This window comes from Kogia breviceps, chromosome 14 (assembly GCF_026419965.1).
Source record: "Kogia breviceps isolate mKogBre1 chromosome 14, mKogBre1 haplotype 1, whole genome shotgun sequence".
NCBI classification, from domain to species: domain Eukaryota; kingdom Metazoa; phylum Chordata; class Mammalia; order Artiodactyla; family Physeteridae; genus Kogia; species Kogia breviceps.
In genome coordinates this window covers 800,963-817,244 of record NC_081323.1, presented here as the reverse complement: position 1 = coordinate 817,244, position 16,282 = coordinate 800,963, and the positions used below count along the sequence as shown (strand labels likewise).

Sequence of the window (16,282 nt, the reverse complement as noted above, 5' to 3'; positions counted from 1 at the left end):
CCACCACCTCTGGCTGAAAGCCCATCATTGAGCAGCCCCTCGTCCTGCCCAGAGGAGGGGTGGGCCCCTGTGAACAGGGTCTCTCAGGCTCCTCAGCTGCTGATTTGCCAAGCGCAGCAGGAGGAGAAGAATGGAGAAAAGTTCTAAGACGTTCTACAGAAGGGCAGACTAGCTTCATTCCATAGGGAAGAGGCAGAGCCTGATTTTGCTCTAAAGCAAGCATACACTGTGCATTTTAAAAGCGACAGATCTTTTGCTTAAACCTCAACTTCAACTAGCCCAGTGGTTTTAACCAGGACAATTCAGCCCCCCAGCAGATGTTTGCTGAGGTATTTTTGGTTGTTATGCGGAGGATGGTATGCAAATACTAATGACATCTCACAGATGAAGGCCAGGGAGGCTGCTGAACATCCTACAATACCCCCCAAGCAGAGAGTGTTTCTGTCCACAATCCCCTTAGTGCCAAAGCTGAGAAAGCCTGCAACACCTGAGAGGACAGGTGGCTACAACTCACTCAGGTACCGCCTTGAGCTCTTTGGGCACCATCTAGTCTCACCCTCCCCACAACTCTATCAGGAGCCACCTCTTCCAACTGTCCTAAGAAAAAGGAAGCAAGCACAGAGAGGACAAGCCATCGAAGAAGTGTCACCGTCAGCAGTGGTGTGAAGAACCCAAGGCCGGAGTCTCACTCCAGAGTCGTGCTCTAGCTGCTCCTAGACCAAAAGTCCAATCATCCAGAGCTAAAAAAAGTCACCGGAAAACTTCAGAGAACTACGCACACCCCCACTCTGTCTAACGCAGTGCATCACTCACCCACCAGTGCTGAGGCCGACGAGAACCCCGCGTGCCTGCCAGGCGCGTGGGACGCCATTTCCTCCAGAGAGCAAACCAGCTTCCCCGCACTCACACCCCACCTTCAACGTGAAGCTGCTCTTCAGTACAAGCCTCTGTCAGCCTCTTCCTTTATTTCTAGTACTATATAGTCTGCTTCTCTGTTGTTTAGGATAATAAAGTCAGAAATACGCTAATAAAGGTTTACTACAAACCTCAGTCAAAATAAATGTAAAAATATTTTAAAAAATAAAAATAAAAATAAACTCACCTGGTTTGACTGTCCAGAAAGGTAGGGCTCAAAGTCATTGTCATGAACTGTATCCTTCTGATGCAAAGAACCATTTTGTACTAAAATGAGAAGTTGCAAAATATAACTTTTGAATTTTTTAAAATTATTTTTAATCACAGAAATTAAAGATACTCAAGTTTATACCCATCAACTTCTACTAGAAATCACTTTTACTTTTAAAAATGGGCACAGATTGGGGCTTCCCTGGTGGTGCAGTGGTTCAGAGTCCGCCTGCCGATACAGGGGACGCGGGTTCGTGCCCCGGTCCGGGAAGATCCCACGTGACGCGGAGCGGCTGGGCCCGTGAGCCATGGCCGCTGAGCCTGCGCTCCGCAACGGGAGAGGCCACAGCAGTGAGAAGCCCGAGTATAGCAAAAAAAAAAGGGCACAGACATTACAGAACTGATACTTACACAACTAATTCGAAAGCTGATGCAAAACTTTCAATAACTTAGATTACGTTTCTAATAAAAATTAATGGTACTTTGGTAGACGTTGACAAAATAGAGGTGCAGACAAAATAATGCAAGAAACTTGTAACCAGCTTTTGGTAAAGATAACGTGGTCTGAGATCTATGTCTGCCAGACAGAGAATGGTGTGCTTCCCAAAGCCTGCCTACGTGGGCAGCAAAGCTGGGAAGCCTGCAACTGAACGACGCTTCTTAACTGTTATCTGGCTGTGCTCTTATTTTCCACTGTCACCACGCTCAGCCAGGAAAAGAAGGGAAAGGTAAATAAGTGCTGGGCCTTCTCCAATCTCAAAACATGATAACCGTATTTGGTTACACCCGAGTAACACACACACTGGTTCAAAACAGTCTTTGGAGTAAACATGAAGCGTCACCGGTTCTCCCAAGACGGAGTTTTGGGGGTGGACCCCAAGCCAGAGTATCCCAAGAGGCTCAAAAGACAGGGGCTTTACGACTGGGGTAAGGCGCCAGCGTAAAGGGCCAAGGGCCAGCGGCCGCTCCAGGGCCAGCCCCACACCTGGGGCCGCAGACAGGCAGGTCGCTCGGCCCCCGGCCTCCTTCCCTTCCCCCCACCCCAATCAACCAGCCTGCCGTGGGAGAGAGAGATGGAGTTACTCTCACCACCGATTTGCTTGCTTCTCCTTGAAAAGTCCCTGTTTCCGACCTGTTACGTCTCCCCCAATATCACAGCCTAAAGTTTCATCTCCCCGAAGAAGAGGGAGGATAAAAACTCCAGGGTTCTGGCTGCCGCTTCCAAGACCTCTCCTCCCCCGACACGCGCGCCCGGCTCTAGGCGAGCGCCGCCCCCTCAGCTCCCGGCCCGCACCACCATCCGGACTCCGCTCACCTTTATTATCTTGTCCTTTTGTTCTCTGCTTCGCCGCAGGCCCAGACGCGCGAGCGGACAGCACCAGGAGAGAGGGGAACACAAAGTTACCCATGAGAACCCCTCCCGGCGGGCGGCGCGCTCCGACCCCAACGGGCCCGCGGTCCCGGGCGACGTCGGCCCGGCCTCGCGACGCCGACCCCGCGATTCCAACCCGCGCCCCTCCACCCCGGCCGCCGCGACCCCGAGCTCCCGCTCCGCGAGCGGCCCCCGCGACCCCGGCGCCCGGCCCCGCGACCCCGGCCCCACCGCTACCTGGGGGTCCACGCTGGTGGCCGACATGCTTCATGAACAGCCGGCGCGGTGCGGGGCCGGGGCGCCCGCCGGCTCGGGCCTCCCCGCGAGGCCGGGCCTGTCACCCGCGATCTCGCGGCCCCGGGCCCGCCGCCTCCTCCCCGGGCGCCGGCCGGGCGGCGGCGGCGGTGGCTGGGCGCGCGGGCCGCTCGCGGGCGGGCGCGGGACGAGACGCACTGACGAGGCGCAGACTCCAATGGCGGCAGCGGCGGCAGCAGCTGCAGCGGAGGCGACAGCAACGGCGACTACGGTAGTGGCGGCGGCGGCAGCGGGGACGAGGCTGCGCGACGTCAGCGAACGCGGGGCAGGCCGGGAGGTCGACAAGCCGCCACGCGCCGCGCCTGCGCGTCGCCGCCCGGCGGGACGGATCTCACGCCCGGGTCCCAGTCTCGCGCGGCAGGGCGGGGCGAGCCTGGGCGGTGACATGGGCGTGTCCAGTGGCGCCGCGGGGACCGCCCTGCAGGTGTGCATCTGTCGGACTTCGCGCCCGCAGCGGCAGCGGGGGCGACGATGCCGTTGCCGCGTGGCGCGTGCAGGCGCAGACTGGCGCAGGTTGTGAGCCTGGTGGCACCCCCGCGCTGGTTCTTCAGATGTGAAGAAGCTCCAGCCAGCGAGTGCGGCCACCCACCGAAAGCCACTTATAGCCAGGCTGCAGTCCACTCTACCCCGCAGCTCGCCCCCAAACCCCCCTCCAACAACCCTCGGAGGGGCGCCCAGGCTCTGAGCTTTGCGGTCCTCGGGGCAGCTCCTCCTGGGCTTCTGCAGCCTCCGTCCCCGCTGAGCCCTGGACTCGAGGTTCCCCGAGGGTGCTGCTGTGTGAGCACTCTCTTGGGTCTCCAAGGGGCTCCCCAGTTTATAATCATAGTTGCATGTTAGATTCTTGACCACAGGGAGGAAGAGTTCAGCCCTTCACTTTGCCCTAGTCCAGGACCTGCTAGGGGCCTTTTGGTCTCTCCTCAGAGATGGACAGCCCCTTCCTGGCTCCACCTTCCTGCAGGGAGACCACTTCTCTCTCCCCACTCACTCCCAGCCCATCCCACACCAGGCCCCCAGCCTGGCTGCTCCTCGGGGCTCCCGCGCCCCTTCGGCCACTCCCCAACATGGCTTCCAGGTGGGTCTCTTTTCTTCTTCCCTGGCTCTGGCAGGTGTAACATCTTCGCAAGGCCCAGATCTGCTGAAGGTTGAAGGCCTGGAATGCTGGCTCTCTGCCTCTGTCAACACATGGCCTTCTCCCTGTGTTCTACCTCTGAGTCTTCCTCCGCTTATAAGGACACCATCATTGGATTTAGGGCCGTCCTAATCAAGTATGACCTCATCTTAACTTCATTCTATCTATAGAGGCCCTATTTTCAAATAAGGTCACGCCCACAGGTATCCTTTGGACAGGAATCTGGGGGGACACTATTCAACCAGTACAGGGATCACAAATAATGTACAACTGAAGAATTTGGAGGCGAGTTACAGGGGCTGAGCGGTGGAAGGATAGCCCCGGAAACCAGAGGCCTGTGGAGGTACGGCCACCCGGGCCTGCTGGCCAGGGAAGGGGCAGGCAGGATCTGATAGCCACCACCTGGGCCCACCCCGGGCTGCCACCCTGCCAGCTGGGAAATCTGGCAGTGGTCCTCACTGATCTCAGGGAGAGGGGGGTGTGAGGGCCGCTCAGAGCAGGGAGCATAGGCCCCCAGAGGCCCAAGGTAGGGACCCTGTGGGCCCAGCACAAGGGGCTGAGGCTCCCAGACCAGCCCCGGGGAAGCCTTTCCTCTGCCAGGCCTGGGGACACAGGAAGGGTGGAGTCACGGAGTCTGGAGCTGAGCTTCCTGTTACTGCAGAGGGTCACTGCCATGGTCCGGCCGTGAAGGGAGTGGGAGAAACTGCCCCGGCTCCTGGCACAGGGAGGGGGTGTGGGGGACTCAAGTGACGCTGATCAGCTCAGGCTTTGGAACAGCACGGGGACCTCTGAGGCAAGGGTTGCCCGGCCCCGGGTCTGTGCTGGGACCAGCAGGCTCTCCCCAGTGCCCAGAACACTCCGCTCCAGCCCTCCCCCACCTGAGCCCTGGTCACCCTTCTGCTTCGGGGAGGAGCCGAGTCCACGCAGGCACGTAGCTCAGGGGTCGCCTGCCAGCTGTGTCCAATGGCAGAGGGGAGCCCACCCCATCCGGGGCCTTCCACCCTCAGGCCCCCCGCTCCCTGCTGTACGCAGCTGGGGTGGGATTGTCTAAACATTTCCAGCATTGGTTTAAAGAGGTTTGATTTTCTATTTGTTTCACAGGCATGTAAGCACATGGTGAAAAACCTCATCTAGGACTTCCCCAGCACTCCAGTGGTTGGAACTCAGCACTTTCACTGCCATGGCCCCGGGTTCTATCCCTGGTCGGGGAACTAAGATCCCAGGAGCCACGTGGCAGGGCCAAAAAACAAACAAACAAACCAAGAACACCTCATCTACGTACTGAAAGGTCCAAGGTGGGAGGCAGACGGTCCTTCCCAGGCTGTTCCAGCCTCGCTGGCCCTGATGCACGTGCACACCTGTGCAGGGACACCTAGAGGGAGGTTCCTGCCGGCAGATCAGTGGGTCAGAGGGCACGCACGTTGGCCACCTGCATGCTGTTAGATCTGGCAGGTCACCCCTAAGAGAGGACTCCAGATTCACCGGCGGGGAGACCTTCTGCCGAGCTGGGGGTGGGGCCTAGAGGGTGCTGGCCCTGAGTTCAGGTGACCACCTGGCTGGAGCAAGCTGCCCCCTGGGGGTTGGACAGGACTCACCCAACAGCTGGCCTCCAGGGGCCACAAACAAAGACACCTGGCCAACCGCGGGGTGGCAGGGGCGCTCGTGCTGGCGTCAGCCACTCCCCGGTCCCTTTCGCACCTAGACTCTCGGGGCTCATCCCTGACCAATGGCCTCCTTCCAGCAACCACCCTCTCCGCACTTTCTCTGGAGCTGCTTCATACCCCACAAACCTGCTCGTGTTCTCGGGCTCTTTCTGCTCCCCAGCTCAGGAGTAACCTTGACGTGTGCCTCCTGTCATTTACAGCACTTTACAGGTTTGTTTGTTTGTTTGTTTGTTAATTATTATTATGATTTTTTGTGCTAGGCGGGCCTCTCACTGTTGCGGCCTCTCCCATTGCGGAGCGCAGGCTCCGGACGCGCAGGCTCAGCGGCCACGGCTCACGGGCCCAGCCGCTCCGCGGCGTGTGGGATCCTCCCGGACCGGGGCACGAACCCGTGTCCCCTGCATTAGCAGGCGGATTCTCAACCACTGCGCCACCAGGGAAGCCCTCACTTTACAGTTTTGAAACTGCCTCTCTCTGTCTCATTGGGTCACTAATTCCATAAGTGTGAATTGAGCGCTAATCTGTGCTCTGCATGTGTGGTGTTCTGGGGTACAGGCGGTCCCTGCCCCACAGAGCCCCTGAGGTGGGGGGATGCTTCACAGCCTTCGAAACGCTGATTGCTTGATTGTTCATCGAGGGGAAGGCTCAGGGGCAGAGGGTGCACCTCATGCTGCCCCACGACCCAGAGGGGAGAGATGGGGGTAAACAGGGCACCTTGGATCAGAGCTCAGATGGAGCCAGGAGGGGTGCCAGCCTGACCTGGGGAAGGCCTCTGGGGCCCATCCCAGAACTGAGGCTCAGGACAGGCAGACCCTCGCCAGCTAGGCCTGGGAGCCAGGGCGCAGAGCTGACTGCCCACCCACTGGAAGAGGAGCTCCCACAGCCCGGGCCATGCCTGTGTCCACTGCTGAGTGCCGGGAAGACAGCTCGGTGTAGGGGAGGTGAACCGTCTAACAGGTAGAGAGCAAACTGGTGAGATAGAAGCAGCTCTGGGCTCCTGGAGCTGGTAAGCCTCCCAGAAGGTAAAGCTTGCCCAGGCCACACAGCTAGTCTGGGGCCGGCTGGAGGCACCCCTGGGCCCTGCAGCACCCCCGGCCCGTGCCGGTCATGCCCGTCGGCTCCCACCCTGCTTTTCCAGGAGCTGCACTTGTGGTGTCTGAGCTCCCCTTGGTCAAGGGCACCTTCGGCCTCAGCAGCAAACCACCATCTGTCCCCAGAGACAGTGCCGGGGGATTTGGGGCCCCGGACGTCTCAGCTGTGGGAGCGGGCGCACCCTGCCGGGCGGTTGATACAACAGCAGGGACTGAGTTGCTCTGCAGCTTCGTGCAACTCGGGGGGGGGGGGGGGCATCGGCCTTGGCAGTGAGAGGATGCCGGTGAGCTTCTGGCCCAGCGGGGCCGCCACAGTGCAGGGGGAAAACCTGGGGCCTTGCTCCAGAAGCAGGAAGAGGCCTTGCCCCCCTTCCCTCCACATCTCTCTCTGACTTGCGGAGGCAGTTATCATTTATTATTTGCTGTTTAACGTCAGGGGGCTCTCACAGAGGAACTCAGACTGTCATAGCCACCTGGGGCCCATCCCTGTCAATCAGTGTTCCTCTGTGTTCACCCCTAGACCCCCCCCCGGGGGCAAGGGTCAGTGATGGTCACTGGCTGGGGGACAGGGAAGTGGGCAGCCAAGAATCGGTCCCAGGGGAAGGACTATTGGGAGGCCTCAAGTCCCTGCCACGTGTCCCTTTGTCCCATTGGACGGCGCTTTACGAAACGTACATTCAAAGATGAAGTATTAAGAATGTCGAGACGGTGACCACAGAGCTATAACCCCCAAGCACCAGCTCACCTCAGTGCGGATCGAATGCCGTGAGGCCCCAGGACACCGCAAGGACTCTCCGCTAGAGGTCCACAAAGATCGGGGACCACAGCAGCCAGTGTGGCCGCGAAACATGGGGGCAGCCCTAGGAGAAGGAGCAGGGGGCCAGTGTGACTGGACCGTGCAAGATGTATCAAGGGCTGCATGTGGCCTGGGAAGGGAGGGGCCTCGATGGCTGGGCCGGGTGCCTGGGGAGGGTAGGTGGGTGGGCGGGAACGAGGGTGAGCAGGGCCAGCCCTGGAGACGGGGACCGGCACCTGTAGGGGTCCTGGGGGCAGGTAAGGAGAGCGGCGCCGGACAGCACAGCCCTCCCGTGGGAGGAGGGGAGCCCAGGGCCCGCAGCGACCGTCCTGGGACAGGAAAGGCTCTCCGCACGGCTCGCCCGCTGTCGCTTTGCATGCCAGCATCATCCCCCTCTGTCCGGTGACACGTCCCGCTCAACTCCAGCTGGGGTGGGCGCCTCACCTGGCCCACTTGGAACCTGTGAGCCCCAGCCCAGGACAGCAGCTGGGTCCCCGGGGATGCGATGCTTCCCGGGCTGCTGAGCTGTGAGTGCAGGAGCTGTCCGGTGGCCACTCAGTGGACATTCTGGACTTCGGGGGACTGAGACCAGAAGGCCACTGCTCAACCTTCCCTCCTTTCCCTTCCCCGAGCCATAATTCCAGTCTGCCCCCGAGCCTCCCAGCTCAGCTTCGAGGGGCACCTGGGCTTGGGGAAGGGGCAGGACGGAGCCAGGCCAGCTGTGCCGAATGCTCCTCGGGGACCAGCCAATCATCCTGCTGGGCCTGGGGCCGTGCCTGCCCAGGAAATGATCTGACTTAACAAGCCCAGGTGATGCAGGCCGGGGTGCAGAGGCAGCCCCGAAGCTGTGGTCCAGACAACTGCACGCAGACTCGTCCAGCCTCAGCCAGCAGGGAGGCCCCGGAGGGGGCCGGCGGATCTGGTGCTCGCTTTCCCCACGCGCCCCCTTCTGGCCTCTTGCGGCTCTGCCCTCGGCTCTGGTCACAAGCCAGGAGCCAGAGCCTGGCCCAGCTGCTGGGGTCTGCAGGCTCCAAGGCCCCCAGCAGGGGTGCCCACAGCAAGGACCCTCAAGAGCACACCCAACATCGGCGCCTCGCGCACCCCCTCTGGCTGTTTCCTGCAGTGACCCCCAAATAAAGCTCTTCCACTCCAGTCTTGGCTTCAGGGTCGTCTCTGGGGGCCCCACTCCGGCCTCAGGGGTGGAGGTGGTGTAGTATAGAACATCCTTCTCTAAGGGTGAATTTAAAGAGCCATCCTTTCCTGCTCTCCTTTCCACAGACCTTTATGATACTCTGGCCCAGGCACCGTTCTAGGCTCTGAGGACCCCACCCCCGGAGCCGCAGCAGACACGGCTCCCCCCAACCCACGTGCCTTGGTCTGTCTGTGCTGACCCAGCCCAAAGGCAGTGCTGGTCGCACCCAGCTTGTACTTTGTCGGACTTCCGCTGGCGGCTGGAAGGACAGGTCCTCGTCATCGTCAGCAAGTGGGGTCCCAGCTGGAGCTCGGGCCACCAGGCAGGGTCTGTCTGCAGAGGCTCTGAGGGGGATGTCTCTGTGGACAGGGCAGGGAGCCAGCGCTGAGGGTAGGGTTGGGGGGTGGATCCCAGCCCCAGGTGCTCTGCCCCGCCCTCCCCGGGCCCTCAGCCCACGCCTGCTCTGCTGTGCTCACCTGGTGCCCTGTGGTCACCTGGAGTCCTTGCCCTGCGGACACAGGTCGGGGTGTCCCTGTACCAGCCAGGTTCCCAGACCCCTGGGTGGGGCGCTCGTGGAGCTCTTTTCTCAGCCAGAAGAGAGGTGGGAGTGTGGGGGGGAGGGGTCCCTACTCCCCTGTCTCAGAGGAGTCTGTGGTGCCCCAAGGCCTGGGCAGCAGGCCCAGCATCTGAGCACTGAGCCTCCTGGAAACTCAAGAGCCTGCAGGAGGGGCTTCCCCGGTGGCGCAGTGGTTGAGAGCCCGCCTGCCGATGCGGGGGAAGCGGGTTCGTGCCCCGGTCCGGGAAGATCCCACGTGCCGCGGAGCGGCTGGGCCCGTGAGCCGTGGCCGCTGAGCCTGCGCGTCCGGAGCCTGTGCTCCGCGGCGGGAGAGGCCACAACAGTGAGAGGCTCGCGTACCGCAAAAAAGAAAAAAAAAAAAAAACAGAAAACTGACATACAAACAACAACAACAACAAAAACCTGGTATGTGCCCATTAAAAAAAAAAAAACTGGCACATAACATTAAGTGAGGAAAATGGGCAAATAGCAAATACACAGAGCACGTTTGGAAGGAAACAGTAAAATAGTAAGAGCCGTGCTTCTCAGTGGAGGGGAGGCTGATGGCTTTTTTCAGTTGCTTCTTTTGAAATAATTATAGATTTACAGAGAGTCGCAAAGAAATCTGTGAGGCTCCAGTGAGCTCCACGCCCAAGCAGCTGTTGGGCAAGATTGGTTCTGGAAAACTGGCCTTGGTGGTGCCAGAGCTGGTTCAGATGGTGACTTTTACTTTCTTTATGTTTTCAGTATTCTCGAAGTTTCTGGAATAAGCATATGATAGTTATTTTTAGCTCCTGATTTCTTTTTATTTAACTGTACAAGTAGGACACAAATAATCCCTTGTGTCAAGAATTTCAGCCATGGTCACAGACAGGCATAGAGGCCGAGGCTGGTCCTCCTCCGAGATGCCCACAGCTCTGTTCGTGGTCCTCCCAGACCCTCCTCTGTGCAGCCACATGCTTGGATGTGCTCGCAGAAACACCTGCTTCCAGGTGGGGGGCGGGGGTGGGGAGTGGGTGGGGGGCGGGGCTCCCTCAGCTCAGGCACCGGCCCTCCTTCACGGGGAGACTCCACCACGGGGTGGGGTGGGTGGTGCCTGGAGGATGCATGTTTGGAATTTCCAGAAGTGAGGGAGGCTGCTTCTCCCCTCCCCACCCCCGAATTTCAGGATCCGAGGGAATAGACCTCAGATGTGCCCCCAGGGGACACCACCCCTGCTGCCACGGCCACCTCAGAGGGTCCTCTGAGCCGGCCAGTCCCCAGGTCCAGAGGATTCAGAGCAAACCTGGGGGCGGCGGTTTCCCTCCTGAGATAGGAGCAGCTGGAGACCCAGTACCCGGGGACCCTTGTCCTCCTCCCCGGCCACCAAAGGGTGCGGGTAGGGCGGGGCAGAGGGCCATCCCCAAAGAAACCTACTGAGGGGGCCCCAGGACGGGCACACCTGAGGTTTGTTGGAGTGGCAGAGGTCAGGGTGTTTCTGCACAGGGTGGGGAACCGGAGAAGAGAGGGCAAGGGCCGGGGATCCCAAGGCGGCTCACCGGGAGGTCCCAGCTGGGGCCCATCCGCCTCCACCTGCCCCCAGGACCCTCTCCTGGGAGACCCGGCCTTGCAGGTGCCCGAGCGCCCCTCGCCCAGTGGCCCCCTAGTCCGGGACAGGCAGCTCGGGCTCAGGAGCCTGGGAGGGGTGCAGACGTCCGCCCACTCCCTTTACCAGGCTTTCCTGCAGGGAAACAGGTGGCTCCAGGCCTCTGCTGGGAGAGGACTCCAGGGACTCCATAGGACCCTGGCCACGTGGGGCTGAGGGCCAGTGCAGCCAGGATGTCAGAGGGGTCTCCCTGGGGCGAGACCGCACCCCACTCCCAGGACTGGGGCCCGGGCTCCAGGCTCCTCGCTCTGTGCCGGGCTCGTGCAGCATGGGGGGGTGGGGGGAGGGCCGCCGGGGGGACATGGGGGCTCCAGGCCCGGGTGGGGCCCCCCTCAGCCCACCCCCTTTGTGACCCTCACTGGGCCTGCCTGGCCCTGGGGCCGGTGAGCCCCCCTCTCCCACCCTTGGCAGGGTCCCCACTGAGCCCGTTCTTTGCTCTGCTCTTGGGAGCAGCAGGGAGGTTTGCACTCCGGGGAGGGGCTGTGGGGGCAGGCCACCCGGCCCGGTCTTCCTCTTCGTCCCTTCCACCCCAGAGCCCTCTGTCTTAGGGATCCCGCTCTGCCCACTGGGGTTACAGCCCCCCACCCCCTTCCCTAACTGTTGGGTTTGGGGGCGCTGGGGCCCCTGGGCTCGGGCTGATTGGCAGACCCGTGGCTGTGGCCAGTCTTGAGGGCAGCCTGTCCAGGGAAAGGGGCACCTACATGGCCAGGGGCTCGGTCTGGGGCCTGGAGCAACCCCGGGCACCCCAGATCGGGAGCCAGGGCCCCCTGGGCTGGTTGGGCTGCACACCTAGCCGGGACGGGTGACAGGGGGTCCGGACCTGGGGAGGGGGGCCAGCTCTAGGCACCTGATGGAACAGCAGGGCTAGCCTGACACGGCAGGGATAGGGAGCTGGAACTGTGCACGTGCCCCACACGTGCGTCTGGGCGTCCGGGTTACAGCGCCTCACGAAGTCTAGTTCAAGGGGAAGATCGACCTCACCACATGTGGCTCCACCTTCTGGGCCCCTGGGACGCTGAGGCCGAGGGAGGGGACAGAATCTTCAAGGCCGGAAGGCAGGAGCTGCTCCAGGGCCTGCTGAGGGCCTCCCGCTCCCGCCCAGCTGGACACAGGGACGACTCAAGCCCCTCTCAGCTCCGGGGTTCGGAGCGCGAGAACATCCAGGGGAACCCGTCCAGCGCAGAGGCCCAGCCCTTCACTACGCACCCCTGCATCCTCGGCTGACCCATGTCATCCCCGTAGAGGGAGCTGCCCTCCCCGCGCCGGGCAGCACTGACGGTGTAGTTTAGATCACCTGGAACCTTCTGCTTTCAGAGGCCCCCCTGGCACCCCGCCCAGGAGCTCGGAGCTGACAGAGAGCATCACCACCCCCTCCCCTCCCCCTCCCCCCTCCCCTCCCCACACCAAGGTCCCAGAGCCAGTACCAGCCCTCTGCTGCCTTGGGTGGGTCTCCATGCTCCGGCCCCTCCCCTCGTGCCAAGGGACCCCGCCTTCCCCTGTAGAGCAGAGTGAGAGCCGCAGCCCTCACAGAGGCCCCGGAGCCCTGTGACGCTCCCGCTGCAGCGAGCATGTGACACAGGCTGCCGCGCTGGCCCCTTCCAGAAAGTGGCGGGCCCCAGCGGCCCCCACCCCCAGTCCCCTGGCCGCTCCCCAACCCGGGGCATCTGGGGGGCAGGACCAGGCCTGCCCAGCCACTGTTGCCCCCAGGCAGGGCCCAGGGGTCAGGAGCCCTGGGGAGGCTGGCTGAGCACATTCCAGAACCGGCCGCCCAGGGGCCCATCCCTGCCACAGAACTTGTCACAGCTGCTCGCTTCTCTATGGGGCCCGAGGACGGGACCAAGTGCTGGTGCTGTGGCCTGGAGCCCAGCCGCTGTGCAGCCGGCGGCCGCCCCACTTGGGGGCACCACCGACCCCCCTCTCCGTGTGGCCACCTTCAGGGCCAGCGCCCCGACAGTGCCCTGTCCTGGGGAGGCCAGGACCACATGGATGGGCAGATCCTGGGCCAGCTGCGCCCCCTGGCAGAGGAGGAGGAGGAAGATGGGGCCGGGGACGCCCCATCCGCGAGGCCCGCCTTCCCGGGCATGGGCTCTGAGGAACTGCGGCTGGCCTCCTTCTACGACTGGCCGCTGAGCGCCGTGGTGCCGCCGGAGCTGCTGGCCGCCGCTGGCTTCTTCCACACCGGTGAGCCCAGGGGCCCCGGCGCCCCTGCAGACCCTCCGGACTGGGCTCTACCTTCTCCACGGTGTCCGTCCCCGCGGCAGGGAGGGCCCTCACAGCCCTTCCACGTCTGCCCGCCGCCCCGAAGCCTCTCCTGCGCTTCCGACCTGCACGCGCACCTGGGGAGAGGGCAGGCCAGCCCGGAACAGTCGGACCCTGGGCTGTGGGGACAGTGATGGGATGGGGGAGCCAGGAGGAGGAGAGGGGCGTGGGGGGGCATCTGCAGGGCCCCCGGGCGTCCAGGGACAGGCTCTTGGAGGGCTGGTAGTGCGATATTCCTGCAGCAGCCCCTGATCTGTGGTCTCTGCACCAAATCTGTTGATCGTAGGGGGTGAGGCAGGGGCGAGGGCCTCGGGGGGTACAGAGGTGAGGGTCCGCATCCCCCAGTGGAGTCACGAGCCCCTAAAACAAGTCTGGCAGCAGACAGTTCCCCTTCTCTCCGTCACTGGGAATCCATCCGGGGAGGGGGCACCTGGGGCAGAGGTGCAGGGCGCGAGGCCCCAGGGCTCTGCCCCCACTGTTCCATACGTACTGTGGATGCCCCCTGCGTCCCTTTCCCCAACATGCACCTCGATCCTGGCAAGTACCCAGACACCGTTACCCCTATTCCACCGTCGAGAAAATGGGGTACACGTGAATTCTGAGCAGAACGCTGGGCAAAGGGGTGGCAGAGGCCAGTGGGAGCCTGCCAGGCTCACAAGCAACCCCAGAGAGCCCCTGCCCCAGAAGGGAAGGCCACCTGGGAGTGCCCAGCCCTGGCCTTGGGGGACACACCAGGCCGTGCAAGGGACCGGGCGTGGTCAGGACCAGTGTCTTGGCTCCATCCCAGGCCAGCAGGACAAGGTGAGGTGTTTCTTCTGCCACGGGGGTCTGCAGAGCTGGGAGCAAGGCGACGACCCCTGGACTGAGCATGCCAGGTGGTTCCCCAGGTACGGGCTCCGCGGGCCAGTCTCCCTTCCCCAGTCCTGGGGGTGTCGAGTCTCAGGGACCGGGGTAGGGGGACGCTCTGGGGACGGCGCTTCTGATGTTTCTCCATTGACGTTCAAGGGTCTGTCTCCAAAGCAGCTTTCCAGCAAGCGCCCACCCCCCCCGGAGCCCCAGCTGCCCCCACAGGGGCGGTGGGGGAAGCGGGGACAGAAGGCAAGACCCCGGCCCAAGGGGTCCACGGCGCGGGGCCTGGCCAGTGCGGGGCTCCTCTGACAGCCCCAGCTCACTGCCCACAGGGCTTCTGCACCTGCTCTCCTCAGGTGTGAGTTCCTGCTCCGGACAAAAGGAAGGGACTTTGTCTGCAGGGTCCAGGAGTCTTGTTGCCGCGTGCTGGGCTCCTGGGTGAGTTCTGCCTGCCCTAGGGCTCGGGGTGGGGGGGCGGGTGAGGGTCACCCCGACCCCTGCTCCTCCGCCTGCTCGGGGCACAGGTATTCTCTGGCTCCTTCCAGGACCGTTCAGAGGAACCGGAAGACGCAGGTCCTGCCACCCCCTCAGGTGAGCCGGGACACACAGCCTGAGCTTGGCTCCCTGGGGCACCTCCCTCCTGCGCTGTGGCCGGGCCGTCGGGTATCCCCCCTACAGGACATTAGGGAGAGTGAAGGGTGCTCCCTGGGCTTGCTTCACGGGGGGCTTCACACAGGCACTGCGTGTGTGTCCGGGGCTCCAGGGAGGCCAAAGCCATCCCCTGCTACCCCTGAGCTGGCCGCTGTGCGCACAGCCAACCCCGAGGCTGGCACAGGGGCGTTGGGGGGGAGATGCTGCCGTGCACCGGGCGGCCTCTGCCAGGGCGGCAGCCAGCCACGCCTGAGAGCCGACCGGCCGCCATCCCCAGCGCAGAGGGGCCGGCGGCACGGAGCTCTGCTCTCCGTCAGTGCCGGGCGGGGGGTGGGCAGGGGCAGGGTCTGCGGGGCTCCAGGGTTCAGGTCCTGACTGTGCTCTCCGAGCCTCAGTGGCCTGAGCTGTGAAATGGGGCCGGTGCCAGGCTCGACCGGGGTTAAACAGGGGTCTCGGTGTCGCCCTGGCAGCAGCGCCTGGCACGGAGTTGAGTTCTGTCCATGGCTGCTTTGGTGATCAGGTTTCCATCTTCCCGGCATGGCGGCACCTCTGCCACAGGCCCTGACTTGGACACGGATGGAGTGGCTGTGATGGCCACAGGGCCTCTCTGCCGGGACCCCGAGGCCCTGGCCCCTGCCTGCCCTCGGTCCAGCACCCCTCGCCCTGCCTTGCAGATGCCGGGGGCGGCCAGGAGCGGCCCGCGTGGAGCCAGTGCCCAGCAGTGCAGGCCGTGCTTCGGATGGGCTTTGGGCAGGGCCAGGTGCAAGGGCTGCTGCAGCGAAAGTACTGCCAAGTGGTGCCGACCGGCGTGTCCACGTCGCAGCTTGTGGCCGACCTGCTCCAGGAAGAGGACGGGGGCCGGACACCAGGAGCCAGAGGTACCTCCACCTCTCTGGACACCACCCACCTCTCCCTGCTCATTACCTCTGGGCACAGCCTTCCCTCGCTGCCCCCACGGGCCCGGCCCACAGTGTCCAGGGCCATGGCGCGAGGGGCTGGATGGGCCGAGCGTCCTGGTGGAGAGTGGGCTCTGGGATCCTGGTGCACCGTGGGTGGGGGAGTGGGCCGGTACTGGGGCTCACCTGTGGCCTGCTGTCTCTGGGCCGGGCCTCGTGTCCCCTGGGGACCTGGGCCTCAGCCCTGTTCTACCTGCCCACAGCTCCTGTCCACCCAGGGCCCGAGCTGCCCACACCCAGCAGAGAGGCCCAGGTGGAAGGCGCCAGGGAGGCAGGTGAGGGTGAGGGCCCACCTGGGGTGGGGGTGGGGCCGGCCCTCCTGCATCCTGCGGTGGGGGGCGGGCACTCCCGGTCTGGCCCGCCTCCCCATCGGCCAGTACAGAGGGTGGAGGTCAGGGTGTGGGGCGATGTCGCAGGTCCCCCGTGTGGAGACCCAGGTGGAGCCCAGGCCGAGAGGGTGCCGGTGGCTCTCGAAGCCCCAGGAGCCCGGGATGTGGATGTGGAGGAGCAGCTGCAGCGCCTGCGGGAGGAGCGGACGTGCAGGGTGTGCCTGGACCGCGCCGTGGCCGTCGTCTTCGTGCCCTGCGGCCACCTGGCCTGTGCCGAGTGCGCGCCCAGCCTGCAGCTGTGCCCCATCTGCAGGGCCCCCATCCGCAGCTGCGTACGCACCTTCCTGTCCTAG

General features: G+C 63.2%; 2 protein-coding genes across 6 annotated transcripts in view; one reads left to right on the top strand and one right to left on the bottom strand.

Annotated features, from left to right (window-relative positions):
• The window catches only part of YTHDF1 (YTH N6-methyladenosine RNA binding protein F1), a 14,667-nt gene extending 11,810 nt beyond the window's left edge, over window positions 1-2,857 (bottom strand). The window contains exons 1-3 of one of the 5 annotated variants that reach the window (XR_010836402.1): window positions 2,735-2,857; window positions 2,441-2,468; window positions 1,103-1,182 (exon numbers count right to left, since the gene is read on the bottom strand). Coding sequence is in view for 2 of the 5 variants with exons in the window: in XM_067012468.1 (XP_066868569.1) it covers window positions 1,103-1,182; window positions 2,441-2,468; window positions 2,735-2,761 (135 nt within the window). In the remaining 3 variants the exon portion in view is untranslated. Of the gene's footprint in view, window positions 1-813; window positions 993-1,102; window positions 1,185-2,440; window positions 2,469-2,734 lie in introns of those variants that run through there. The other 4 variants (XR_010836403.1, XM_067012468.1, XM_059036531.2 and 1 more) reach the window with 4 other exon arrangements.
• BIRC7 (baculoviral IAP repeat containing 7) lies at window positions 2,760-16,282 on the top strand. Its single transcript, XM_059037509.2, has 7 exons — window positions 2,760-3,236; window positions 12,823-13,066; window positions 13,932-14,031; window positions 14,350-14,431; window positions 14,539-14,584; window positions 15,804-15,875; window positions 16,038-16,282. Exons 1-7 carry the CDS (start codon window positions 2,760-2,762, stop codon window positions 16,280-16,282), a joined length of 1,266 nt encoding a protein of 421 aa, XP_058893492.2.

Coding starts and splice junctions, on each gene's coding strand:
- BIRC7 (XM_059037509.2), top strand. CDS start 2,760: ATGCTTCATGAACAGCCGGCGCGGTGCGGGGCCGGGGCGCCCGCCGGC. Junction 3,237..12,822: donor CCGCGGGGACCGCCCTGCAG/GTGTGCATCTGT, acceptor GGCCACCTTCAG/GGCCAGCGCCCCGACAGTGC. Junction 14,432..14,538: donor GCCGCGTGCTGGGCTCCTGG/GTGAGTTCTGCC, acceptor GGCTCCTTCCAG/GACCGTTCAGAGGAACCGGA.